The sequence below is a fragment of the Gigantopelta aegis genome, chromosome 11, assembly GCF_016097555.1.
Source record: "Gigantopelta aegis isolate Gae_Host chromosome 11, Gae_host_genome, whole genome shotgun sequence".
NCBI lineage: Eukaryota > Metazoa > Mollusca > Gastropoda > Neomphalida > Peltospiridae > Gigantopelta > Gigantopelta aegis.
In genome coordinates, this window is record NC_054709.1 from 20,542,510 (window position 1) to 20,569,791 (window position 27,282).

At 39.3% G+C, this 27,282-nt stretch overlaps 2 protein-coding genes across 2 annotated transcripts in view; both read left to right on the top strand.

Annotated features, from left to right (window-relative positions):
* LOC121385079 (proteoglycan 4-like) overlaps window positions 1–10,867 on the top strand; it is an 88,567-nt gene extending 77,700 nt beyond the window's left edge. Inside the window, exons 9-11 of the mRNA XM_041515616.1 lie at window positions 2,862–3,035; window positions 7,447–10,563; window positions 10,778–10,867. Of these exons, the coding sequence (XP_041371550.1) occupies window positions 2,862–3,035; window positions 7,447–10,563; window positions 10,778–10,867 (3,381 nt within the window). The remainder of the gene's footprint in view (window positions 1–2,861; window positions 3,036–7,446; window positions 10,564–10,777) is intronic.
* Window positions 10,868–10,871: 4 nt separating this feature from the next.
* On the top strand, window positions 10,872–20,205 carry LOC121384983. Its single transcript, XM_041515493.1, has 2 exons — window positions 10,872–11,473; window positions 19,820–20,205. The coding sequence occupies exons 1-2, from the start codon at window positions 10,900–10,902 to the stop codon at window positions 19,987–19,989; spliced, it is 744 nt and encodes a 247-aa protein (XP_041371427.1). The 5' UTR covers window positions 10,872–10,899; the 3' UTR covers window positions 19,990–20,205.
* The last annotated feature ends 7,077 nt before the right edge of the window (window positions 20,206–27,282 follow it).

Here is a 27,282-nt window from a genome sequence, read left to right on the forward strand (position 1 = left end):
ACTAGCGGTTGCAATGTTGACCGCTAGTGTAATAATTTAAAATGTTAAGTAACAGTCAACACAGTCGACTAATTTTACTACATCGACCGTTAGTGTAACAATGAACACTAGCGGTTGCAATGTTGACCGCTAGTGTAATAATTTAAAATGTTAAGTAACAGTCAACACAGTCGACTAATTTTACTACATCGACCGTTAGTGTAACAACGCCAACGATTAGAACAGCAGTTAATTAATTTAATTATTGAATATTCTTGTCCGTGTATTGGATAGATAACTGGATTCAAAACCAGTAGAAACTTGGTTCGAACCCAGCGATAGGTTGTCTGGGCGTTTTAGGACAGGACAGGACAATATTTTACCATGCTTATGTCCACCAAATGTTCAAGCATGCCCCCCATGGGTACAGACTCCGTCTTCAAAGGACGAGTCCCAAAGTCTGAGGGTGTACCCAGGGCGGGAGAGGGCGTTTTAATTACCAGCGCATTTAAATAACTTAGTGGGTTGATCATCATGTTCATAACTGATAGGTACTGTGTTCAAACCAAACCAGAGGCTATGTTGGTGTCTTAATCATTAATCCATAATTCTGTCATGAAACTCAAACTGTGTCTGTAACTCCACATGATATATACAAACTTCCAGCTCAATATCTTGACGCATTGCAAAGAAAAGTCTAGGAAAAGGCTGACGGACAGACTGACAGATGTTGGAGACAAAACCTATAGTCCCCTCCGGTTAGGCTGGTAGAGGACTACTAAACACCCTTGAAAAAGTAAAGTTTGTTTTATTTAATGACGCCACTAGAGCACATTGATTTTTATCTTATCATCGGCTATTGACTAAAACACCCTTAAATTCTCTCTTGTACAACAATAGGTTTTGATAATGAATTTTTTTATTTTATTATCTGTTGCAGTACGATATTGAATACGATGTGATGTTTCTTTCGCATTTCATTGATATAAATTGACTAAATCAAAATAATGTCCACCATCAAAACCAGTTATGTGAACACTAAGGGTCGACATTGTACATAGTTAACCGTTAATGTTCACGTTGTTACACTAGCGGTCAACATTGCAACCGCTAGTGTTAACGTCAATTTTGTGAACACTAACGGTTGCATTGTCGACCGTTAGTGTTCATATTGTTACACTAGCGGTCAACATTGCAACCGCTAGTGTTCATTGTTACATTAGTGGACAGGTGAACACTAGCGGACCCTACACTGCCCATATGAATATTTATGCTGATTTTTCAGAACTATTTAATAAAAACACTTTGGTTTAAAATGACTGTTAGAGCGTTAAATACCACATTTTGGAGGATATTTACTGTATACGTTTGCCAAAACAATAGACTGTCAAGCTACAGTAACTGCCTATTCTCAATATATAAAAACATAAAGTGTAGGCGCGTGTGCATGGATTTATACGGGGGTGGATCTAGATTGGCAAGGAGAGTTTCTAGGGGTGTGTGTGTGTCGGGGGGATGTCGAGTCATTCTCTCCTGGAAAATATTGGTATGTGCTTTCCTGTCTGTGGGATTGTGCATATAAACAATCCCTTACTACTATAAATGGAAAAAAGTAGCAGGTTTTCTCTCTAATATGTTACAATATCCCAATGTTTGACATTCAATAGCCCATGGTTAATAAATCAATGTGTTCCAGTTGTTAAATAAAACAAACTTTAACTCCTCGAACTTTGTCAAGAAGTTTTAGTAGAGTGAAAGTCCTCCTTACCAAATTGCTCAAGTAGGAAGGATGCCATAATGGAGAATGGCAGTCCTGTTGTTGAAACCGGAAGGATGAGGTCTCGAGAATTACTAAAGAGTACCAGTCTTGTTCAGTGATGAAGCAGGCAGAATAAAATTACAATTTAAAATTTATTTTGTTTAAAGACACCACTAGGGCACATTGTTTTATTAATCATCGGCTATTGGATATCATACATTTGGTAATTCTGACATATAGTCTTAGAGACAAAATCCGCTATATCTTTCCATTATTAGCGAGGGATCTTGCACCATCCCGCAAACAATACATGCCATGCTCTTTGATATACATGTACCAGTCGTGGTACACTAGCTGGAACGAGAAATAGTCCAACAGACCACCGTCGGGGATCGATCCCAGACCGACTGCGCATCAGGCGAGCGCTTTACCACTGGACTACGTCCCGTCTCTTTCTTTATTTAAATGAAATCACTAGGCCTACTGCACATTGATTTGTTGACCAAACATTTGAAAAACATAAATTTGTTAATTGTGACACTTAACCTTCAGCGAAAATATGTTTTTTTTTTAATCAACAGCAGTGTCTTTTATATACACTGTCCCATAGACTGGACATCACATGCCACAACTTTTGATATACCAGTCACTGGGCAGTAGTTGGGATTGGAAACGAAATATATATATAAGAAAATAGGTCCATCGATAGGATTTGATCCTTAGACCACTACAGACGAGGCTTGCTCTACGGACAGCTTGACTGATTCAAACAAAAACATTGTATTGCATATAGTGTATATATACAAACTGATTGGGCAAACGTTATTCAACTTACGAGGCCCTCTCCTAATTACAACCATTAAATTCTACAGCAATGGCGACTGCATTTTTCAATAAATAAATAAATCAGTCAATTCATATAAGTAAACGTTTGTGAAAAACGATTGAATAAACTAAAAGAACAGAAAAGGAAAAGAAATAGAAGTAATCGATGGTTTAATTATCAGAAAGTATATAACAATTGGAGTCTACGATAACACTTCTTAATTTCTAATTTTGTGCTTCTTTTTTTCACAACCAGTACTATATTTGATTTAAGGTTTCTTCTCTTGTATCCTTGTAGGCTCAGTACATCAAGCAAAACAAGCTGGCTGGAGCAATGATGTGGTCCATTGACCTCGACGACTTTGCCAACATAGGCACCAAGGGCAAGGTCTTTCCACTGACGCGTGCAATCAGGGCGGTGCTAGAGGATTCGGAATACCCGTCCTTCCAACCCCCACCAAAAATATCTGTGGTAAGTTTTCACTGACTTGGAAATAGAATTTCTGTTCCAATGAGCGCTCCATATCTCTGGCAGGTCTAATATTTGCGTTGGTGTTCAAGTTAACCGAACTGTATCAAAGTTGCATTTAATCAAAATTAGGGGCGGGACGTATCTCTGTGGTACAGCGCTCGATTGATGCGCAGTTAATCTAGGATCTATTCCCGTTGGTGGGCCCATTGGGCTATTTCTCGTTTCAGCCAGTGCGCCACAATTGATGTAACAAAGGCCGTGGTATGTACTATCCTGTCTGTGGGACGGTGCATATAAAAGATCCGTTGCTGCCAATCGAAAAGAGTAGTCCATGAAGTGGCAACACTCAATATCTGTGTGGTCCTTAACCATATATCCGAAGCCATATAACCGTAAATAAAATGTGTTGAGCGCGTCGTTAAATAAAACATTTCCTTCCTTCCTTAATCAAAATTATGTAGACAGACAGACAACATATATTTTATTAAATGTCTCATCTTATGTACACAATAATAAAAAAGTAATTTAAAATACAGTAAAAAAAAGTGCATAAGCCATTCCTTACAGGAACTACGAGAGACTATCAATAAATAAATGTATAGACTTTGTTTTTGCATTCAGTTATAAAGGATACGCATGGAACAATATGCCCATATCATATATTAGCTGACGAAAACTGTACCACGTGTATATGTGCGTATTTATGCATGCGTGTGTTTGTGTGTTTGTTTTCTATGTAACATTTTCTAAAAAGATATGAGATGTGAAACATTTTTTTTAACAACATTACTAGAGCACATTGATATATTAATCATCTGCTAATGGATGTCAAACATTTGATAATTTTGACATCTAGTCTTAAAGAGGAAACCCGCTATATTTTTCTATCAGTAGCAAGGGATCTTTTATATGCACCACCCCGCAAACAGGATAGCAATGCGAAATCAAGAGGAAATAGAAGAACATCATATATTAATTTCAATATTCTAGATTTTTAACAAAAAAGAGAAAGAAAAAACTGAAAGGAAAAAAGAAAAAAAAACTTTCAAGCAAGCAAGCAAATAAACAAACAAACGACAAACAAAAACAAAACAAAAAGCTAATATTAGAAATAATTAAAGACTATTTACAATTTAAGTTTTAGTTATTTATTGCAAATAAATATATAGAAAATCGAAATATGGTACGTGTAGCTATGATTATGCACATTTAATCAGAATTGAGTGCATTTGTTTTGGATGTTGGAACGCCTACGATTAAATCACGATCAAACTATTAACATTTGTTTTGTTTGATGACACCACTAGAGCACAATGATTAATCATCGGCTATTGGAAGAAGAAAAAAACATTTATTTAACGACACACTCAACACATTTTATTTACGGTAATATAGGGTCAGACATATGTTTAAGAACCACACATATATTGAGAGAGAAAACCCGCTCTCTTTTTGATTAGCAGCAAGGGATCTTTTATATGCATTATCCTACAGACAGAATAGTACATACCACGGCCTTTGTTACACTAGTTGTGGAGCACTGGCTGGAACAAGAAATAGCCCAATGGGCCAATCGACGGGAATCGATCCCAGATCGATCGCGCATCAGGCGAGCGCTGTACCATTGAGCTACGTTCCACCCCTCGCCTATTGGATGTAAACAATTGGGCAATGTTCACACGTAGTCTTCAATAGAAGCCCATTGCATTTAGTAACAATGTATACTTTCTATGTACTGTCCACAGACAGGACACCACATACCACTAACCATTAGGACGGCAATAACTGGGATGGACAAATATTCCAGTGGGTCAGCCGAGGTGGTTCGATCCTACTAAACCTGCGCGTCAGGCCATTGCTCTACCGACTGAGCTAAATCCCGACACTGATGTTATGCAATAATGGGCTTAGTTATTATTATTTATGTATTTATTAATTTCAAAGCAAAACAGATCACCAAAAGAACACCGCACATTGCAGGTAGGTAGGTAACTAAAGTCCGAACCAAAATGTTAACAACTACGATAAATTGATCTCCTACTTTTATTTTTCGTTAGATTTTACCCACATTTTGTCCAGACAGAAATCTTGAAAAAACCCCCAACACAACAACAACCCAACAACATACTAGATAACCATGTCAGCTATATCGACTTCACTGAGATAGCATAGGGCAAAAAGCATGTAATTTGGTGCCGGCTGCCATTTTGACGTTTTATGGAATATTCTGCAAGATGGGTGAAAGGATATGACTTAATCTAACAACGTCATAACATGTTATGGTATAAAAGCAAACGTGATGACGTCATATTTTTTTAATAAGTATTTGTTTGTTTAAAGATACCACTAGCGATCATTGATTTTATATTAATTATGTCACATACTTTGGATGCTTTCACCCCTCTTGAAGAATATTCCATGAAAAAGCAAAATGGCAGACGGCAGAAAACTGCATGTATTTTGCCCTATGCCATCTCAGCAAATTCGATACTGGCGACATCGTTACAGTCTCATATGTGGAATCTGTTTCATTGTAATGTTTTTTCACAACTTGTGTCTGGACAAAATTTGGGGGAAATGTTACATTAATTAAAGGTAGGAGAGTAATTTATCGTAGTTGTTAACAATTTGGTTCGGACTTTAGTATTACGTGCTCATATACCACTGGGGTTTCGAACACGCCCATCCCGAGTCCAACCTCCAATATAATCGGGGGCCTGACTCGGCACAAGACTTAATTATTTAATAGATAATTTTGAAATGTTGATTAAAGTCCAAAAATTAAATGTGGGAGGAGGGATTTAATTTTATACTGCGCCTATAAATATAATATATACCATTAAAAACTATACTAAACAAAAACATTTGAGATAAGTGGCGCAAATTTCGATGGACTAGTCAACAGTAAATTTTATTTATAAATTAAATTGATAGCTGATAACCTTCAATTTAGGCACAAGAAGGGTAGGAGGAAAGGTATACTGTAGAAAATTCACGAGTCCAGGAAATACATCACCAAAGGTGTTACAATTCAGTTTCTATGACAATGGAGATTCACCCCCCACCTCCCCCAAAAAAAACCCACAAAAAAACCCAACAACAACAACCTTTCACTGTGGTGTAATTATGTTAGAATCTATATGTTAGATTTAACGCAGTTGGTGGTTGGGTAACAGAGGGGGAGAAGGGTCGTGTGTTGGGAGGAGCGAGGAACGCCATAGGAAACAAACTTCTACTTTGTCTTGATAAGATGGTCTTCAGAAATAATATTTCAATCTTTTTCCAAAATATTGCATTAGCATTGTCTTCGTTTTGCAGTAAAACGAGCTTCAGTGATACATTTTCACCCTCACAGAAAGCCAGTGCACCACGACTGGTATATCAAAGGCCGTGGTATGTGCTATCCTGTCTGCGATAGTACATATAAAACATCCCTTGCTACAAATGAAAAAATGTAGCGAGTTCCTTTTTATGACTGTGACAAACATGACCATGTGTTTGACATCCAATAGCTGATGATTAATAAATCAATATGCTCTAGTAGTGTTGTTAAACAAAACAAACAAACTTTAACCCTCACAGAACATCATTTTCAATAATCATCACAGTATCTGTATTATCAGAGACTTTCCAGTAAAAATAAGTTGAACATAATCTAACATTTCATCTATACTTACTTTCGTGCTTACATCCAGTTCAGGTTCAAGCACGCTGTTCTGGACACGCACCTCAGCAATCTGAGCTGTATGTCCAGGACAGTGGGTTAGTTAGTGGTTAGTGAGAGAGAATATGGTATAGTGGTTTTACACCTACCCATTGAGTCGTTAAAACTTGCTCTGGGTGGGAGCCGGTATCGGGCTGCGAACCAAGTACCGACCAACCTTGTGTCCGATGACTTAACCACGACACCACCGAGACCGGTGATAATCTGACATGCTACCTGAATTTGACAGGCGTTAGACCAACAGGTGTGATTCATCAGGCATTGCATCTTCTGACATGCATATTTTGTTTTATTCTATCGCTACAAATAAAGCATTTCACCTACATTCTTGCAATGTCTACCACAAATGAGTACTAGTAATGCCGATATGATTCCAGGTGCAAAATATGATTATCCTGGTGGTAAATATATTGCAAGGTATAAATCAGTAAAGAGTGGTGAAATGGTTTTGTTTTTATTTGTTTTGGTATTTGGGTTTTTATTTTTGTTTGTTATTGGTTTGTGGCTTGTTTCGTTGTTTTTTGTTGTTGTTTTATTGTTGTTGTTGTAATGTTGTGAGGGGCACCCGATATATACTTTAAAACAGCGTGTCTTATATGACCGAACATATACAAATTTGTCTTGTTTTCTTTAATCTCATTCTGTTTTGTTTGAAAAAATTTCACATATAATCATTTTTTTTTTCAGAATAAGAGACTGCCTCAACCCACAGCTAAAACCCTAGTCCAGAATGACGGGAAGAATAAACAGTTGAAGTCTAACATTCCACGGGTTGAGAGCAAATCACCATTCTCACCTCCAAAATCACCATATTCACCTCCGAAAGGGTTTGTCAAGAAACCAATATCCAAGACATACTTGCCTCGTCCCGGAGCGTCAAAGACGAAACCGGAAGTCGAAAGTACTCCTCCCAGCAGAGCAGCATCTTCACAGGCAGGTGGACCTGTTCTAGGGACGATAGCAACACCAAAATACAACAACAAATCCTATTCAACCACTACGAGTGTACCCCGTAGCAGTACGCCAGCCACGTCCACAAGATATGTTACAAAAGCAGGAACTATATCAACTGGACCAAATAAACCATTGACTACATCAACATTAACTAAACAGGCGTCTATATCCACATCGACAAATATGAACCGTAAAGACAATACCAAAGTTAAGGCAACAGAAACAGCTGCGATCAGTCATAAGCGTGAAAAAACTGCAAAAGAATCGTCCCACGATAAACAGTATCCACAGAGCCCATACACTCCAGCAAAGACGGCGAAAGAGGTAAAAACTGTGTTAAAAACCATGGCTGTAACAACAACCACTTCAACAAACAGAAATGCAAAGGAAAATGCACAAAAGACAACAACGTCTGAAAATGTTATTTCACAAGTCAATGAGCCAGTAGATTTGAAATCTGCTGATAAATCACTTACATCACAGGAACAAACTGAACTTCAGTCCAACGTAAATGACCTCACTTTGAATACTGACAATCAAAAGCATCTGAGCGAATCAACAATGTCACCATTAACGCCTGAAGAACATCTAAAGTATCCCAAAAGTCCATATAAACCTAAACCTGTAAAACATAAGGCAACAGAAGGTGCGTATAAGGTGGGTGTGACAGTCGGAACAACTACGCCAATAATCCAGACCACGATAAAAGCAACTGAAATAAAACCAACTGAGACCACAACAACGATATATTCAAATAGTGAGAAAAAGTCCAACAAAACATGGAAAAGTTCATCATATGACGCTAAAACAAAAGGCAAAATGCTTCCGTCAATGGATCTAAAACAGGATTTCAATCCAAAGCAAGATGAAACCATTGTCAAACGTTTAAACAAAAGCCCATACACAAAGCCACCTTATATATGGAACCCACACATGACCCCGTCAGTGCTAAAGGTAATAACACCTACAGCTCAACCACCAAAACCATCCCAGCCAGCTTATATCATTGCAACTTCGCCATATAAACCTATTAGCACTGTTAATACAGAATTGGTGATTACTGATTCACTCAGACAAGCTAAAAATATAATGACAAAATCCTTTAGGCAAGGTGGGGTTAAAGTCGTAACCACTGATTCCCCGAGACAGGACAGAGTTCAGAATGTCATCACTGACTTGCCAAGACAGGAGCGAATCACAGTCTCGTATCAGTCGGCGACATCACCTTTTAAACCGTGGAAAACGACCGTGTATAGAAAATACATCACACCAACGCGGGCACCAACACGGAGCACCAGAGACCAGGTGGCAGAGTCGATCAAAAATGAAGTTAAAGAAATATTCAATCCCATTGTCGATGTTTATGACGGCCATTCGAGTAACAGAACACAATTATCTGATAGTGATATTCCTGCTAAATCAAGCACGCAGCTACCATTAACACAGCTGACAACCATGCAGGTGAAATTACCGACACTGAGGACAATACAGCAAGGTATCGCCGGTAGATCCAGTACAACGGCGTCGTCGTCTTTGAAACAAGGGGCATCGCCAACAGATAGCGAAATCAGGTCCACAAGACCATTCTTCTTGTTTGCCAAAAATAAAACATTCCCTACTCAGAAAGCAATTTACCAGTCTCGTGCCACTCGAAAGGACTCGTCCAAAACCTCTTCCACTTCTCCGTCAACTACCAAAGTGATTGCTACAACGCATGCCAAACGAACAACATACCCAGCAACAAAACGTGTGCTGACAACGAGGAGAAACAGGGTTGCGAACGGCTCCACGGAACGGTCAACTGCAAAACAAAGGGTCACAAGCAGAATCACGATGGTACATAATGAACCAAGCAAGATACAGACAACTCGAATATATACAATGCACAGTACACATAGTCCAAACAGACTGAGTAGACCTTCAACTATACCAACAAGACGATCTACAATGCACAGTACACACAGTCCCAAACGACTGAGCAGACCTTCAACTAGACCAACAGTGCACAGTACACAAAGTCCGAAAAAACTGAGTAGACCTACTAGACCAACGACGCGAACTACAATGACTGCGGCTAAATCAAATAATCGCCAAACAACACGATCATCCACTAGGCAAGGAACTAAAGCTACAACCATTACGACAACAGAAAGGAATTTGGGAACTAGGTCCCAAATTAGTCATCGTCCTATAAAACAGCCGACTATTGTACCAGCAAAAAGGAAAACTGTTAATCCTACAACAAGGAGACAGACAGCATTGCCTACAGAACCATCAAGACAGACACAGACACAGACTACTAAAGCAAATCGAACAGTCGTCAACAAAGAAAGCCATGACGTCGTAAGGAACACAGGGTCTCCTGCTCTAGATTCCAGGAAAATGGCAACACCCAAACCTAAACCTTCACAGCGTACAAAGACCTATTGGATACGAACTCGACCCACTGGACCCCAGCGGATATTTGCATGGATGACAAACACACATACTACAGTGAAATCGACTATAAATAAATCAACCTCACAAAAGATGGATGCTGGCATTATAAGTGCTACTACTTCAGCCAAAGAGGTGACAAAAGGTGTAACAGACACTCTTGTCGACCAGACAAAGAGGACGCACTGGCCAATGGAAGCTATATTGGGAGATGACCATATTCACCCTCTCAAATCGGCTCTATTTGGTCTTGACATTACTAAGAAGCCTCCCAGCTCCCAGATGAAGTACCACACCGACTCTCCCATGGCCATGACCACTGGCGGATGGCTTCTGGATTGGCTCCACATGATAACGAGTAAACCCACATACAAACCCCTGATGAAGACTCTGATCCCTGACGTGCTAGGTCCCGTACGTTGGAGATTTAAACCACAGACGAAACCAATAACAACAACAGTGCGCAACACGAGAAAGATGAAACCAACCACGCCTGCATACAGAACAAAGATACTGCAGCTCCCGACATTCAAGGGAAGAAAACCGACAGCTAAGCCAGTTTACTGGAAGAAGAGTATCTACACACCCTCGTATCGCAAAGTCACATCACAGACCACTTATGTACCAGTATACAGGTATACGAAACCGAAGGCAACAGAGAAACCTGGATATGATAGAGTACACGAAAGGCATCGAAATTACCCACATGACACAATGAGAGATCCAGTCAAGATTCTAGATTCAGACAGGATGGCAGTTTCAGACAGGATTAGAGATTTGGGCAGGATTGGAGATTCAAACAGGATACCAGATTCCCCTAAATACAGACGCATCAAGGAACAGGATGAACTAGCAGCCACTTTCCACCCAGCAGACGTCCCCGATAACAAAAAGTTCACCAAGACAGAAACACCCAAACCAGACTGCGTCACTAAAACAGACGGCGGGCATTATGACAGCGTGGACTACAACAGTCAGATAGACTACCCACTGTACGAGGAGGAGGAATATAGCGACTACTACGACAGAAGCAAGACGTACGATTACCAACGACATCGGCAGCTGGTCAACAACGATTACTCCAATCCTGTTATCAAGAAACCCATGTATAGCGGCGATTTCAAAAATGGCTACCAGCAAAAGGTTAAGCTGGGGAACGATGACTACTATGACCAGACTTTGAGACAAGGCGGTGATTACCCGGCTGCAGATTACGTCATAGCGAAGGAGCAGCCGTCTGGATCAAGGGAAGTAATCGGACAGAATAGCTACCAAGACTCGCAGCCCAGTCCACATAAAAAGATGAATGGATATGCTCTGCCAGGTAAAATGTTCGGTTAAAAAAAAACTGTCCTGGATTTCCACCCTTCTGTCCGTGTTAAATGTTTAATATATTAATAAGTATCCCCCACTTAAAGTTAGAGATAAGGTTATACCTAAAATTGACTGGGGACTAACGTTAAGTTTATATCTAACATTGTCGGAGGGTGGGTGGAAGTTAATATTAAGGTTATTCCTAAAATTGGCTGGAGACTAACGTTATGTCCATGCCTAACATTGTCGGGGTGGGGTGGGAGTTAATATTAAAGTTATTCCTAAAATAAACGGGTTAGGGTAAGGTTATGATTATAACCCAAATTGACGGATGGGTTTAAGGTAATGGTTATACCCGAAATTGACGGAATGGGGAATTAGTGTTACAGTGATAACTAAAATTAACGATCAGTGTTATACATAATATTGTCTACAGTTAAGGTTAAATTAAAATATAACTAAAATTGATGGAGGCGGGTGTTAATGTTATACCTAAATTGACGCAGGTGGTTGGAGGGGTAGGAGTTCAGGTTATAACATATATTGACGGAGGGGGGGGGGGGGGGTAAGAGTCTACCTGAAACTAACGGAGTAGGGTAAGGTTGAGGTTAGTTACGGTTTGGGAAATACCTAAAATATGGTTATACCCCAAATAGACGGGTGGGGTTAAGGTTAAGATTATCCCAAAATTTGACGGGTGGGTTGAATGTTATACCAAATATTTACGGGTGTGTTTTACTTAAAACTGACTGGTCACTCCCCCCCCCCCCCCCCCGAATTCCGCGGCAAACATTTTAAAATTCCGCGGTAAAATTTGACATATTCTGCGGTAGAATTTTATGAATTCTGCAGAAAATTCTGCAACATATAAAACTGAAAAATAACACTTATAAATTAAAACTAGATGTTCAAAATGTTACATATTTATTTGAAATTCGCGAGAGAGAAGACTATTTATGTTTTAAGCAGACGGGTGCTTCCGGAAGATTGAATCATTAAAACCTGAAATGGAAACGATATGGAAAAAAACTTCTTTGTTAAATGTGATTTGTGATTAATAAATACTTAAATATAGATGCTTAACATCACGATTCCAACAATCGATACTTATATGTTAATATAATTATTTTATATTAAATAGAATGGAATTGCTGAATCTTATTTCGTATTTGTGGAATCTGTCAAAGTGTAATTACAAGCCGTCTTCGTCGGTTTTCGTAACCTACGCACCGAGCATCGATCGGAACATCTCGCCACAATCTATTGCACTCTATCTTGCGAGGATTTCCGATTCAATGACAGAAACTAAAGGCTGGTTCCAAACGCAGGTTACGCAGACTAGTAACTATGAGGCGGTTACCAGTCCAGCCTGTAATAACTTAAAAGAAAAGAAAGAAATGCTTTGTGCTTCTATTTATTACTGCATGGAAAGTAAACACTATTAAAATTACATGTTTAATGTTACAATTCAGAAACATCCAACATTTTGCGGTGTTTAAGACAAATTCCACGGCCTAAAATTATGAATTCTGCACGAAAAATGATTTTCCGCAGACGAACAACTATTCTGCACGATGGTGCAAATTCTGCATATTTTTCCGCGTCCGCGGATTCGCGGAATTCAGGAGGGACTGACTAGTGGTAACTAAGGTTATATATAAAACTGATGGAAGAGGGTAGGGGCGGTATCGACCTGTTAGAGCCTGAATGTATTATCTATAATATAGTACCTTAAACAGTGCGTCACACGGAAAAGTTTAAATAGGATGTCGTTACCTTACACTGGGTTTTCTTCTAAAACACGAGCACCGTGTAAATAGCCAGCACTCTTTAGCCAAGGCTATAATTATACACGGCGGCCGTGTATATAGCCACATCTGGTAGGTAACGAAGATGGCAGCTTCCATTAAGGTTGCATTTAAGGTAGTCGACTGGAACGTGTCACAAAAATATTCTTGCGAAGTGCGACATAGGGTAAGTACAAAAAAGGTTGTCAGCAGTGCAGATCAAAAACAAAAAGAAGAGAAACGACCAGAATGATCGGAAACTGTTAAAAAGGCCATGCGTATATATTCTTTTACATGCACTTTCTTTTACAAGTAAACCTAATTAAACTATAATGATAGTTTTAATAGGGTTTACTTGTAAAAAGATATTAGTCATTTATGTTTAACAGAGTGTGCTATCTGGATAAATTGTAGCAGTTAGAAGGTATTATATTAATGTACCGATCACAGATGAAAAAGTTAAAGTTTGCTTTGTTTAACGACACCACTACAGCACATTGATTAATTAATCATCGGCTACTGGATGTCAAACATTTGATAATTCTGACACGTAGGCATCAGAGGAATCCCGCTACAGTTTTTTATTAGCAACAAGGGATCTTTTATATGCACTTTTTCACAGACAGGAAAGCACATAGCACAGTCTGTGACCAATTGTGGCGCAATGGTTGGAACAAGAAAAAAAAGCAAGCAGTTGAATGGATCCACCGAGGTGGTTTGATCCTGCATAGATGAAAGTTATCTCGATTTAACCGGATTCTGTATCGTCTGGGTTTCTTGTGGTTGTCCACAATTTTCAATATTCTCTGTCCAAAACTTACGATATGGTTTCGGCTGATGAATGGGGTCACCACATAATATCATTGTGCAACCCTACCCCTTGGGCTAATCTCAGTATTCAACCACCAATATTAAAGTTACAGACTCTAGTTTTTAAACATTATGACATATGTTTTACTATTAGGGCCTTTTTTGGTATCTGAAATCATACTTTACTTAGATTTTATTGTTTAAGTTATCCATTTCCGTACATCCGAAGTATTTCTGGTCATTATGGTGTTTTTAACATCACAAAACGCATTTTCCATATTTTCAAAAACGCACGTGCGTTTGAGAAGCAAAGGTTATAGAGTCTGATTTCTAGGGTATTTTTAAGGGTATTTCACCGTTTCAACGTCACGGACTCTTGTTTCACTCTGTTGTAACGTTATCCAAATGTGTTACAGGTTTGTAGATTAACTCAATTTAGTATCCATTTTTACGGGTTGAAACTAGAGTCTGCTACTTTAAAAGTTTCACTTTTTTTTTTACAACCCACGATCATCTCAATGTTGTTTGTGGAAAGTGCATGTAAAAGATACCTTGCTGCTTTTTCTGAAGGAAGAGCTTATGTGTGGACAGTGAGTTTCTCTGCTCGTCAGTGATATACCTGCACCAAGTAAGTCGGTACACGTAAATTATAAATATATCGCTATTTTATCCGAGCTAAATCGTAAGTAGTTTTTGTCCTATTTTTACCCATAAGTCTGTTTATTTAATTACGGACCGCGACATCCTTATTTTCTTTTTCACTCTTCTTTTCTCTGTTCGATAAATCTTCAAATGTGCAGGTTGTAGGATCTATCTATTACCAATACACAGAGTGTTCCGGACGGGACAAAAAGAATGTCTGATATATAAAATGGCTCATTTATCGCATTGTGGCTTGGTGGATGTAAAAGCAATATCGTTTAAAGGCGCGGACCCTAGTTTCAACCCGTAAAAATTGACACTAAGTCTGGTTAAGTTACAAACCTGTCACACATTTGTATATCGTGAATAGACTAAAACTCGACTCCATAACTGTTATTTCTCAGACGCACGTGCGTTTTTAAAAATATTAAAAATGCATTTTGTGGTATTAAAAACACCAGAATGATCAGAAACACTTCGGTAATACGGAAATGTATTATCTAAACAGTAAAATATAAATAATGTTTGATTTCAGTTATCATAAACGGCTCTAATAGTGAACAATATGCTTTAGTGTTTAAAAACTAGGGTCTGTCCCTTTAATAACTTTCTTAACTGTGCAGCATGTAGGATCTATGTTTTGCCGATAAACAGTGTTCTGTACGGGACAAAAAGAATACCCTTATATAAAATGGCTCGTTTATCGCATTTTGGTTTGGTGGATGGAACAGCAATATCGTTTAATAACTTCCTTAAATGTAGCCCAGATGTGGTGCCATTAATTTTTCCTAAGGCTGACCTAATTTTTCCCATTTGTTATGTACACAAAATCTTTGCGAACCTATTGTTTTTCCCGTTCCAGCCAGTGTCGTAGTATGTGTGATGCTCATGAAAACGTAGAGGGTTTTCTGAGAAAACTACAATTATGCCATAATTACCAAATGTTTACGTCCAATAGCCGTAAACATTACGCTCTAGTGGTGTTGTTAAACAAAATAAAATTTAACTTCGGACGTACGATTGTCATGGAAAATAGGGGGGGGGGGGGAGGGGGGTTCGGCAGGGACTTGCACGGGTGGGATGGTATTTATGCTGGCCAGAGATAGAAATTTACTTATTGGACCAACAGTCATCTTTCAGTTAAAGTTTGTTTTATTTGACAACTCCACTAACGCACATTGATTTATTAATCAACAGCTATTGGATGTCAAACATTTGGTAATTTTGGCAATCCGCTACATTTTTTATATATTAGTTGCAAGGGATCTTTTATATGCACCATCCCACAGTCAGGATATCACATACCACGGCCTTTGATACACCAGTCGTAGTGCACTGGCTGGAACGAGAAATATCCCAATGGGCCCACCGACAGGGATCGATCCCAAACCGACCGCGCATCAAACGAGCACTTTTACACTGGGCTAAATGCCGCCCTCATTTCTAGAGACCGGTATTTAAGCGGGACAATATTAAAGGGACTGCGATTGTAAAATATCTGTTACAAACAGAACCTTAATAACAAACTAAAATTACAAGTAAAATCCTAATATTCATAGTAGCTAAAACTTTACTTTACTTCCCAATATATATATAAATATATATACATACATACATGCATACATACATACATACATACATACATACATACACACATACACACACACACACACACACACACACACACACACACATATATATATATATATATATATATATATATATATATATATATATGTCAGTGCAATCAAAATATATGATATTTTTCAGATCACATACTTTAAGAATTTGATAACTTTGCAAATTAGATGTAAATTAATCGAGGTCACGGCACAAGGTTTATTGACATTTAAGCAAATGTACTAGGGTGACACTCCATAACTGACGTATGCATTCATAGTCATCAAATAAAAACATATCAGTTTTACACTGAAAGCTGTCCTGCATTAAGAAAAAAAGAAAAAACTCCGTTATGCCCTAGTTTATTCTGATGTAAGGACATCCAAAATGATGTCATGCGAGTTTGACGTCATTTCCATGAAAAATGACACCGCGCCACATATTCGTACGTCATTTGAATATCTAGTAATGGCGGACTAGAATTAAAGTTGCGTCGTGGTTAGGCCATCGGTCTACAGGCTGGTAGGTACTGGGTTCGGATCCCAGTCGAGGCATGGGATTTTTAATCCAGATACCGACTCCAAACCCTGAGTGAGTGCTCCGCAAGGCTCAGTGGGTAGGTGTAAACCACTTGCACTGACCAGTGATCCATAACTGGTTCAACACAGGCCATGTTTGTGCTATCCTGCCTGTGGGAAGCGCAAATAAAAGATCCCTTGCTGCTAATCGGAAAGAGTAGCCCATGTAGTGATGACAACTGGTTTCCTCTCAAAATCTGTGTGGTCCTTAACCATATGTCTGAGGCCATATAACCGTAAATAAAATGTGTTGAGTGCGTCGTTAAATAAAACATTTCTTTCTTTCTTTAACCGTATGTCTGACGCCATATAACCGAAAATTAAAATGTGTTGAGTGAGTCATTAAATAAAACATTTCTTTCTTTTATAGTATGGAATTTATTACGTTATTTATTTACGAGCTGATTGTTTTCCAAATTGCACCAAAGCAAATATTGTTATTTTCAAAACACTTTTACCTTTCTTCTTAGTCAAACCAGACTGAAATTATTCACAAAAACAGGGACGGATTATAATCATAATAATCATAAAATCATGACAATAGAAGTTAGAATCAGAAACTGTGCAGATGCCAAGTTACAAACCCCTTCATTGACAATAGAAGTTAGACAGTGTACATTCGCCAGTTTACAAACCTCTTCATTGATAATAGAAGTTAGAATCAGACAGTGTACATTCGTCAGTTTACAAACCCCTTCATTCACAATAGAAGTTAGAATCAGACAGTGTACATTCGCCAGTTTACAAACCCCTTCATTGATAATAGAAGTTAGAATCAGACAGTGTACATTCGCCAGTTTACAAACCCCTTCATTGATAATAGACGTTAGAATCAGACAGTGTACATTCGCCAGTTTACAAACCCCTTCATTCACAATAGAAGTTAGAATAAGACAGTGTACATTCGCCAGTTTACAAACCCCTTCATTGAGAATAGAAGTTAGAATCAGACAGTGTATATTCGCCAGTTTACAAACCCCTTCATTGAGAATAGAAGTTAGAATCAGACAGTGTACATTCGTCAGTTTACAAACCCCTTCATTCACAACAGAAGTTAGAATCAGACAGTGTATATTCGCCAGTTTACAAACCCCTTCATTGATAATAGAAGTTACAATCAGACAGTGTACATTCGCCAGTTTACAAACCCCTTCATTCACAATAGAAGTTAGAATCAGACAGTGTACATTCGCCAGTTTACAAACCCCTACATTGACAATAGAAGTTAGAATCAGACAGTGTACATTCGCCAGTTTACAAACTCCTTCATTGACAATAGAAGTTAGAATCAGACAGTGTACATTCGCCAGTTTACAAACCCCTTCATTGAGAATAAAAGTAAGAATCAGACAGTGTACATTCGCCAGTTTACAAACCCCTTCATTGATAATAGAAGTTAGAATCAGACAGTGTACATTCGCCAGTTTACAAACCCCTTCATTGATAATAGAAGTTGGAATCAGACAGTGTACATTCGCCAGTTTACAAACCCCTTCATTGATAATAGAAGTTAGAATCAGACAGTGTACATTCGCCAGTTTACAAACCCCTTACTTGGAAATAGAAGTTAGAATGAGAATACGCGCAGACGCCAATATACATTACTGCCCCTTCAAAGCGCATGCCACAGCACTGTACTCCGACTGAGTCGCACGAACTCCTGATATCACCAATGTTTTGACAGAGATTCGAGACTGCTTGCCATCTCAACTGTCTAATTATGTGCAGATTTAGATTTGTCATAGAAGTGGCAGTCCTCCTTCGGACGAACAAGGAAGGGTATATAATCCCGGAGAGAGGCAGTCTTCTAGGCAAGGCATCTGGCAGTGGTACCTGAATGCAGTCTTGGCTTTGTCAAAACAATTTGGACTGAGTCTATCTTGTGAACAGCTTTGAATTTGTTAATGCTTTACATATTAGTATATCTCTTCGTCTTGTTTTTCAGACTTCGAATTTTCGATTATACTCCAATTCCAGTGTCATTCATACACATGTGTATCTTTATAGTCTTGTGTCATACTTCATCTGACCTGTCTTTGAACAATGCCCGTATCCAGTTGACAGTCATATGCAACCTTCAGTTTGCATTTTAGTTTTAGTGTATACCCTGGTCCAACGGAAATTATACATATTTATCTTTATTTTGATTTGTTTTGTATTGATTTAAATCACAAGTAAGGGAGACTGATCATATTAAATTGAGAGTGCCCATGCTTTTGGTGCATTTATTATTATTATTATTATTATTATTATTTCATTTTCAGCTTTCGCTTCCCCTTCCATGTTTGGAATATACATGTACCTCTATTTCGCTGACATTCGTATGAACAATTCTCCAAGATTTTTTATTATTTCTGTTCTTCTTTGTTCAATACAATATAACCTAAAATTGGGGGAAATTAAAAATTAGTTTAGTTACACATTTCCACTCGTCTTCATCAGTGGAGCATTACTGTCTGTGTAGTGTCCATCATCACTAAGGAATAACGTTTATTTTTTCTCAATTGTTTGTTTGTGTGTGTGTGTGTGTGGTAAGTGTTTACCTATTATTGTATATTTGGGACATTCATATATTGACGTTTATCATATTTGTTTTCAAGGTTAACTTGTTCTTCTGTATTTGGTATACACCTTTATCACAGTAATATTCATATTCACGTGTCTCTTTATTTTTTTTGTATTTTTTTTTTGTATTTTGTTTTAAAAGTTCATTTATCCCTAGGTGCTTGGAACATACCCCGATGCCAATAATATTCATATCCACGTTTCTGGTTTTGTTATTGTTGTTTGATTGCTGTTTGTTTTGTTTTGTTTTCATTTTTTGTTTTTTCATTTTCATTTCACAGTTGTCCTATTTTGGAATATTCCCTAATTCCACTGACATTCGTATACACATTTTTGTTTGTGTTTTATTTTCAGAGTTTACTTGTCCGTCTGTGTTTGGAATTTACCCAGATCCCATTGACTGTCGCCAGTTTTACCAATGCGTCTGGTTTGTGCCTTTCCATCACATGTGTGGTATCGGCACTGTGTGGAACCAACATATGAAGATCTGTGATTGGCCAGGTTCAAACTCGTGTTTCACGTGATGCTCAAATATGGCTGGAGCTTGATTCGTCTGGACGCTAGAAATGGCGCGAAAATGTTTTCACTCGTCTGGACGCTAGAAATGGCGCGAAAATGTTTTCACTCGTCTGGACGCTAGAAATGGCGCGAAAATTTTCGATTCGTCTGGAAGCTAGCAATGGCGCGAAAACGTGGGGTGGTTTTGTACAGTTGACCTATATTGTTTGTACATTTTGTTCATTTTATACATACGAGAAATTGATTGCTTTCATATATTTATATACGTTTTACATGTAAATAAAACAATTTGTTACAATAAATGAAGAATTTTTCATATATCGAATGTTCGTGTTATCTTTTGTTCTAGAAATTGTTCGCCATATCTGACATGACTTTCTGAAGATAACTTACTTTAGATATCTGTTTGTTCAAGATATTTGAGATATGTGTCGTTCAAAATACCAAGAGTTCAAGATAGTGTGATTAATACATATGGATATTTGAGATATGTGTCGTTCGAAATACCAAGAGTTCAAGATAGTGTGATTAATACATATGGATATACATGTTTTATGTTTAATCCACCAAACGATCTAAACTATTTGACTATTCGACATATGAAAGCTCCCTACAAGTAATTCATACAATAGTATAATCAAATGCTTTTAATTTACTTTATAATGTGCTTGTTCAAGATATTTGAGATATCTTTTATTCGAAATATCAAGAGTTCTAGATATTGTGATTAAGATATCATATACATCAGATATTCAGAACAGGTTTCATGTTCTAATCCACCAAAGGGTCTAAACTATTTTACTATTCGATATATGAAAGATCTCTACATGTAATTGATACAATAGTATAATCAAATGCTTCTAACTTACATTATTATGTCTAATGTTATTATTTTAATGGAAGTTCGTTTAGGAGTGGACATAATATATCTCGAATATGATAGTGATTCATGGCAACACTGACGACCTTTTCAAGACGCCCCTATGACTCTGCTATCTGCAGGGATAAGACCGATAACGGTGACGATGTTTTGACGTTCAGATTGCTACATACTAAAGGACAGTTTGACAGAAATTTTAAATTTTGTTTTCATTACCCATCACTGAAAACATTATTGGACTTCATTCGTATTTGTCACGGGGATTCTATAATACCCGTAACTGAATAAAACACGATTGTCCAAATATCTCTCCTAACTGTATATCTATTAGATCTCTCTGTAACAGGCAGTTATACCCGCTGTGGCTCGTCTCTAGGTATGATCAGAGATACGATCTTATATAAAGTATATATTATTATAGCACGTTTAGTTCACTAGAAAACACAACAAAAACACAATACACTTTGGAATCTGTATTAACTTACGCTGACAAATGTACTGCCGCAGTAGTTAATTAACAACAACAAATAATAACAACCCAGAACTGATCACTTAATTAGTTAATCTCTAGGTGTCTAGCTTACACAATATGCTAATCACTTCACCGTGACACAACACCCACACGTGTGATAATTGAGAAACGCTAACACACACATGTGCGATAATGGAGAAACGCTTCCAGGGGATCTTAATTAATAAAGGAATTACAACACTATTCCTAACTGGTTAATTTTTAATTAACCCTTACTACTCGTTCAGTAACCTTGTAACACAGAATTAATACTGGTACCTATCACAATAAAGACAATAACCTACAGTTTACCTAGGTCTTCTAGGATGACTGGCTAAGCTTTATATTACCAAATACTCGTATAATGTTAGAACAAAAAGTCTACGATTTACTTCGTCAGATGACCGAAGGCCCTGTCTAAAGAATATTGGTATAATACAGTATTAAAATATTTAAAGTCACATCAATCACATCACGGTTATACAACAGAGCAGAAATAATATATTTACCAAAGTCCAAACGGACTAACGTTCCCGGGAAGCCTTCCATTTTGGTTCTCCTCGATATCTCTAAAACCCTAGCTATTTATTCAAAACTCTCAGAGACAGCGAATATCGCCTGGGGGTACATCGCGGCACCTCACGTATCATCTGATATTCTACCTCTCCCAGAATCGGTATATTTTTCTCTGATCCTCAGACTCAATGACGCCAAGTCGCCAGATCACGGTTGTAAAAACCGCACTCGCGGAGGTATTACGTAACTACTGGCCACATGGCTCCGCACCTGGGCTGGGTGTGTTTTAGAAGTACAGCTCGATGACCGTCGCGCAAAGGTATCACGTAACAAGTTGCCCATTTGGGCTTAAGTGCAATTTGGAACTGTTGGCAAAGCTACACGTCACGATATGTTCCTAAGGGCTGGACGAGGAATGTGATGAAAACATCAATATTTTGCATGATCACTGTTAGCAACAGTTAGTTATTGAGGAAACAAAATGGCTGACGAAGAGTGATATGTTATATTTAAAAACACAAAGTGTCAGTTGGCAGGATTTGAACCTACTACACAGGGCCCAATTTCACAAATATCGTTAGCCTAATTTTGCACGTCAACATAAATTTACAATTAAAGAATACATATAGTTAAAAGTACACATATGCCATTTTCTTGTGTCCTTAAAATGCTCCATCTTCTATAATGATGTAAGAGAAATAGATGTCAGACACCTGCAAGTGTATACCCGGTAGAACTGCTAGACGTAGACGTAATCTTACGATGTTTTGTGAAATAGGCCCCTGATTCGTATGGCAATTCATAGCCCGCGACCTGAACCACTTGATCAGACAGGGTTCTTCCACAAAACGTATTAACGGTAGAATATCCTCAATATAACATTGAATTGTACCAATAACTGAGTCTGGAGTAGAGTTAAACAGGCAATACTTATTAAAGGTAGAATATCCTCAATACAGCTCTATATCTGAGATACATCTCGCCTCCTTAAGCTTTTAAAACATGAATGAATGTTTAACCAGACCCCAAAACAAAAAATACACATCGGCGATTTCAAACAATAATAAAAGAAATGCAAGCAATCTTGCTTGGTCCAGAAAGAAAGAAACTGTAATACCATTCCAGTTGCAGAGATTATGAAGTAGGCACCGGCCTCGTCGGTGTCGTGGTTAGGCCATCGGACGTAAGGCTGGTAAGTTACAGGGTTCACAGCCCGGTATCAGCTCCCACCCATGGCGAGTTTTAACGACTTAATGGGTAGGTGTAATCCATCGGCTATAAGCTGGTAGGTACAGGGTTCGCAGTCCGGTATCGGCTCCCACCCAGAGCATATTTTAACGACCCAATGGGTAGGTGTAAGACAACTATACCCTCTTCTCTCTCACTAACAACTAACAACTAACCCTCTGTCCTGGAACCGGCCTCGGTGGCGTAGTGGTTAAGCCATCGGACTACAGGCTGGTAGGTACAGGGTTCGCAGCCCGGTACCGGCTCCAACCCAGAGCGAGTTCTTAAGGGCTCAATGGGTAGGTGTAAGGCCACTACACCCTCTTCTCTCACTAACCACTAACAAACTAACAACTAACCCACTGTCCTGGACAGGCAGCCCAGATAGCTGAGGTGTGTGCCCAGGACAGCGTGCTTGAACCTTAATTGGATATAAGCACGAAAATCAGTTGAAATCAAATCAATCAAATCAATCTGTCCTGGACAGACAGCCCAGATTGCTGAGATGCGTGCCCGAACCTTAATTGAATATAAGCACAAAATAAGCTGAAGGAAGGAAGCAAATTGTTTTATTTAACGACGCACTCAACACATTTTATTTACGGTTATATGGCGTCAGACATATGGTTAAGGACCACACCGATATTGATAAAGGAAACCCGCTGTCGTCACTTCATGGGCTACTCTTTTCGATTAGCAGCAAGGGATCTTTTATATGCACCATCCACCAGACAGGGTAGTACATACCACGGCCTTTGATATACCCGTCGTGGTGCACTGGCTGGAACGAAAAATAGCCCAACGGGGATCGATCCCAGACCGACTGCGCACTGAGCGGGCACTTTACCACTGGGCTACGTCCCCCCCCCCCCCCCCACCACCAAAAAAAGGTTGAACTGAATGAAATGAAGCAAGACTGTGCACATTTAAAGGGACTATCCCAAGTTTCCAACCGTTGTAAGATCAGTGGCAGATCCAGAGTGAAATCGAGTAGGGGTCTCCAGGCTGTGAAGCTGGAGACAGGGTGTGTGGGAGGGGGGATTCAGGGTTGTTTTGGGGTGTTTATATATATATATATATATATATATATATATATATATTGTCAGATCTGTCAGGGGTAAATACAGGTTTCTTCTTGGGCAGGAGTGCATCGCTTAAAATGACAGTATTCAAAAGCATGCTAACATGTATTGAATATATTGTAATCTTCCACAAAAACATCAAACAGACAATTTGAAACATGTTCCCCGCTAAGGTCAAACAAAATAAATTTCTGGTATCTGGTAATGTGAAGAGACTAGTGTGGCTCAAGACTATCTGGACGTGACACCCCGTTAAATGTCGAAATTCCGAGATCAGATCCATATTCAGATCAGACGCACAATTCTGAAACTAAGAAATAGAATATTTATCATATGATAAACAAGGGTTCAGTAGTGCACATCGAACCTACAAAATGGGAAACACGGGGTGGCTCAGGGGCAACTTCCCAATTAACGCCCCATCAATATATATGATACACGGTGCAAAATAAACCTAACCACAATTTTGAAACTAAACATAGAATGTTGATCATATGATAAAGAGGTGTTCAGCAGTGCACATTCAACACATATATACTCTTCAAAAAAAGAAACGCAAAAGGGTACAAATGGGTTATAACTCCGATTTTATGTTTCCTACCGGTTCATGCTTTGTGAATATAAGGTCATTGCATGTCCCAAACACATTCCCACGGTTACATTCGATAAAACGCAGCTACTGTACAATAAAGTTCCAAAATGTGAATATTCGCAAAAACGCAGCCACGTGCAAACCATGTCACCACTGCACGTGCGTTGTCTGCACGTGCAACATGAACACCGACAGTATAAAAGTGCAGGGTGTTCGCTTGCCTGGCCTCTGTATCTGGCCGACAGTTGACAATCCAGGACATGCCACGTCTCAGTGAACCGCAGAGAAACAATGCCATCGGCCGACTAGACGCAGGCGAATCCAGAACGGCCGTTGCCAGGGCATTCCATGTGTCCCCAAGCACAATCTCCAGACTGTGGGACCGTTACCAGCAACATGGATCAACACGTGACCTCCCTAGATCCGGTCGACCACGGGTCACTACCCCCGGGCAGGACCGCTACATCCGGGTACGCCACCTTCGGGAACGATTGACTACTGCCACCTCCACAGCCGCAGCAATACCAGGTTTGCGCAGGATATCCGACCAGACCGTACGGAACCGCCTACGTGAGGTAGGAATTCGTGCCAGACGTCCAGTTCGAGGTGTCATCTTAACACCACAACACCGTCGACTCCGACTGCAGTGGTGCCAGATTCATCGACAATGGCCTCAACTGCGATGGAGACAGGTGTGGTTCAGTGACGAGTCCCGATTTCTGCTCCGACGTCATGATGGAAGATGTCGCGTGTATAGGCGTCGTGGTGAACGTTATGCGGCAAACTGCGTGCAGGAAGTGGACAGATTCGGCGGGGGTAGTGTCATGGTGTGGGCAGCCATCTCACACACTGGCAGAACTGACCTGGTCCACGTGCAGGGCAACCTGAATGCACAGGGCTACATTGACCAGATCCTCCGGCCACACATCGTTCCAGTTATGGCCAACGCCAACGCAGTGTTCCAACATGACAACGCCAGGCCTCACACAGCACGTCTCACAACGGCTTTCCTACAGAACAACAACATTAATGTCCTTCCTTGGCCATCGACATCACCGGATTTGAACCCAATTGAGCATCTATGGGACGAGTTGGACCGACGCCTCCGACAGCGACAACCACAGCCCCAGACCCTGCCCGAGCTGGCAGCAGCCTTGCAGGCCGAGTGGGCCACCATCCCCCGGGACGTCATCCGTACTCTGGTTGCTTCAATGGGCAGGCGGTGCCAGGCAGTTGTCAACACACGCGGAGGCCACACCCGGTATTGACTCCAGATGACCTTGACCTTGGTGGTGTGTCCTATCACTTACTCACAATGGACTAGAGTGAATTGTGAACAATCCTGCAACATTTGGTAATTATCGGACTCACCATTCAATAATTAAATCAATTCTCCAAATGTTACGACAATGTGGTTTTGCGTTTCTTCTTTTGAAGAGTATATATCAAACACGGGGTGGCTCAGGGCCAACTTTCACTGTGGCGACCTATCAATATATATGATACACAGTATAACTAACCGGCCTGGATGTAGCCCAGTGGTACAGCGTTTGCTCGATGCGCGGTCGGTGTGGGATCGATCCCCGTCGGTGGGCCCTTTCGGCTATTTGTCGTTCCAGCCAGTGCACCACGACTGGTATATCAAAGGCCGCGGTATGTAGTACCTGTCTGTGGGATGGTGCATATAAAAATCCCTTGCTGCTAATCGGAGAGAGTAGTCCATGAAGTGGTGACAGCGGGTTTGCTTTCTCAATATCTGTGTGGTCTTTAACCATATGTCTAACGCCATATAACCGTAAATAAAATGTGTTGTGTGCGTCGTTAACACTCTGGTTTACAGTCACACAATTCTAAAAGTAAACAAAGAAAAGTTTATGAAATTCTACAGATCCGTCCTCTAGTGCACGTTCTATGGAAACCGTTTGAAACTCTTCCTCGCAATGTAAAGTAGGCCCCTGACACTCCCGTCAGATTTTCCTGTTTAGATAGTTACAGTTTCAATCTTCTTTCTTTATCTGTCTGCTTATCATGTGTTTTATAATTATATCCGTCTTCGCTTTATATTGCTATTTATTATTTTGACTTTCTTTATCTGATATTTATTTCCTTTGTTGTTGTTTTTTCTGTCTGTGTTGTAGTTTCTGTTTTCTTTCCAGTTTATCTATCTTATTTCCTTTCGTCTCTGCCTATTTTGTTTTTCTTTCTATTATCTTACTACTATTTACTTTTCCTATGTCCTATTTTCACTTCTCGTTTTTTTCTGTTTCTCTTCTATATTATCTTCGTTTTTTATTTGTCCATCTTTCTTCCTGTTAGTTTTCTTTCCCTTGATCCTAATCTCTAACACTTTTATTTTCTCTTAATCTTCTATTTACTCTTTCTTTCTCCTATTTTGACTCTTCCTTCTGTTTATCGAAAACAAAGACAAACAGAAGGAAGAGAACACAGTACAGTCAGAATAGGAGAAAGAACGAGTACCTAGAAGAATCA

What these genes read in the sequence shown, in the direction of transcription:
- LOC121384983 (XM_041515493.1), top strand. Translation starts at nt 10,900, where the DNA reads ATGGCAGTTTCAGACAGGATTAGAGATTTGGGCAGGATTGGAGATTCA. An exon ending in GAATGGATATGCTCTGCCAG is followed by an intron (nt 11,474 to 19,819) that starts GTAAAATGTTCG and finishes TTTTATTTTCAG; the next exon opens with AGTTTACTTGTCCGTCTGTG.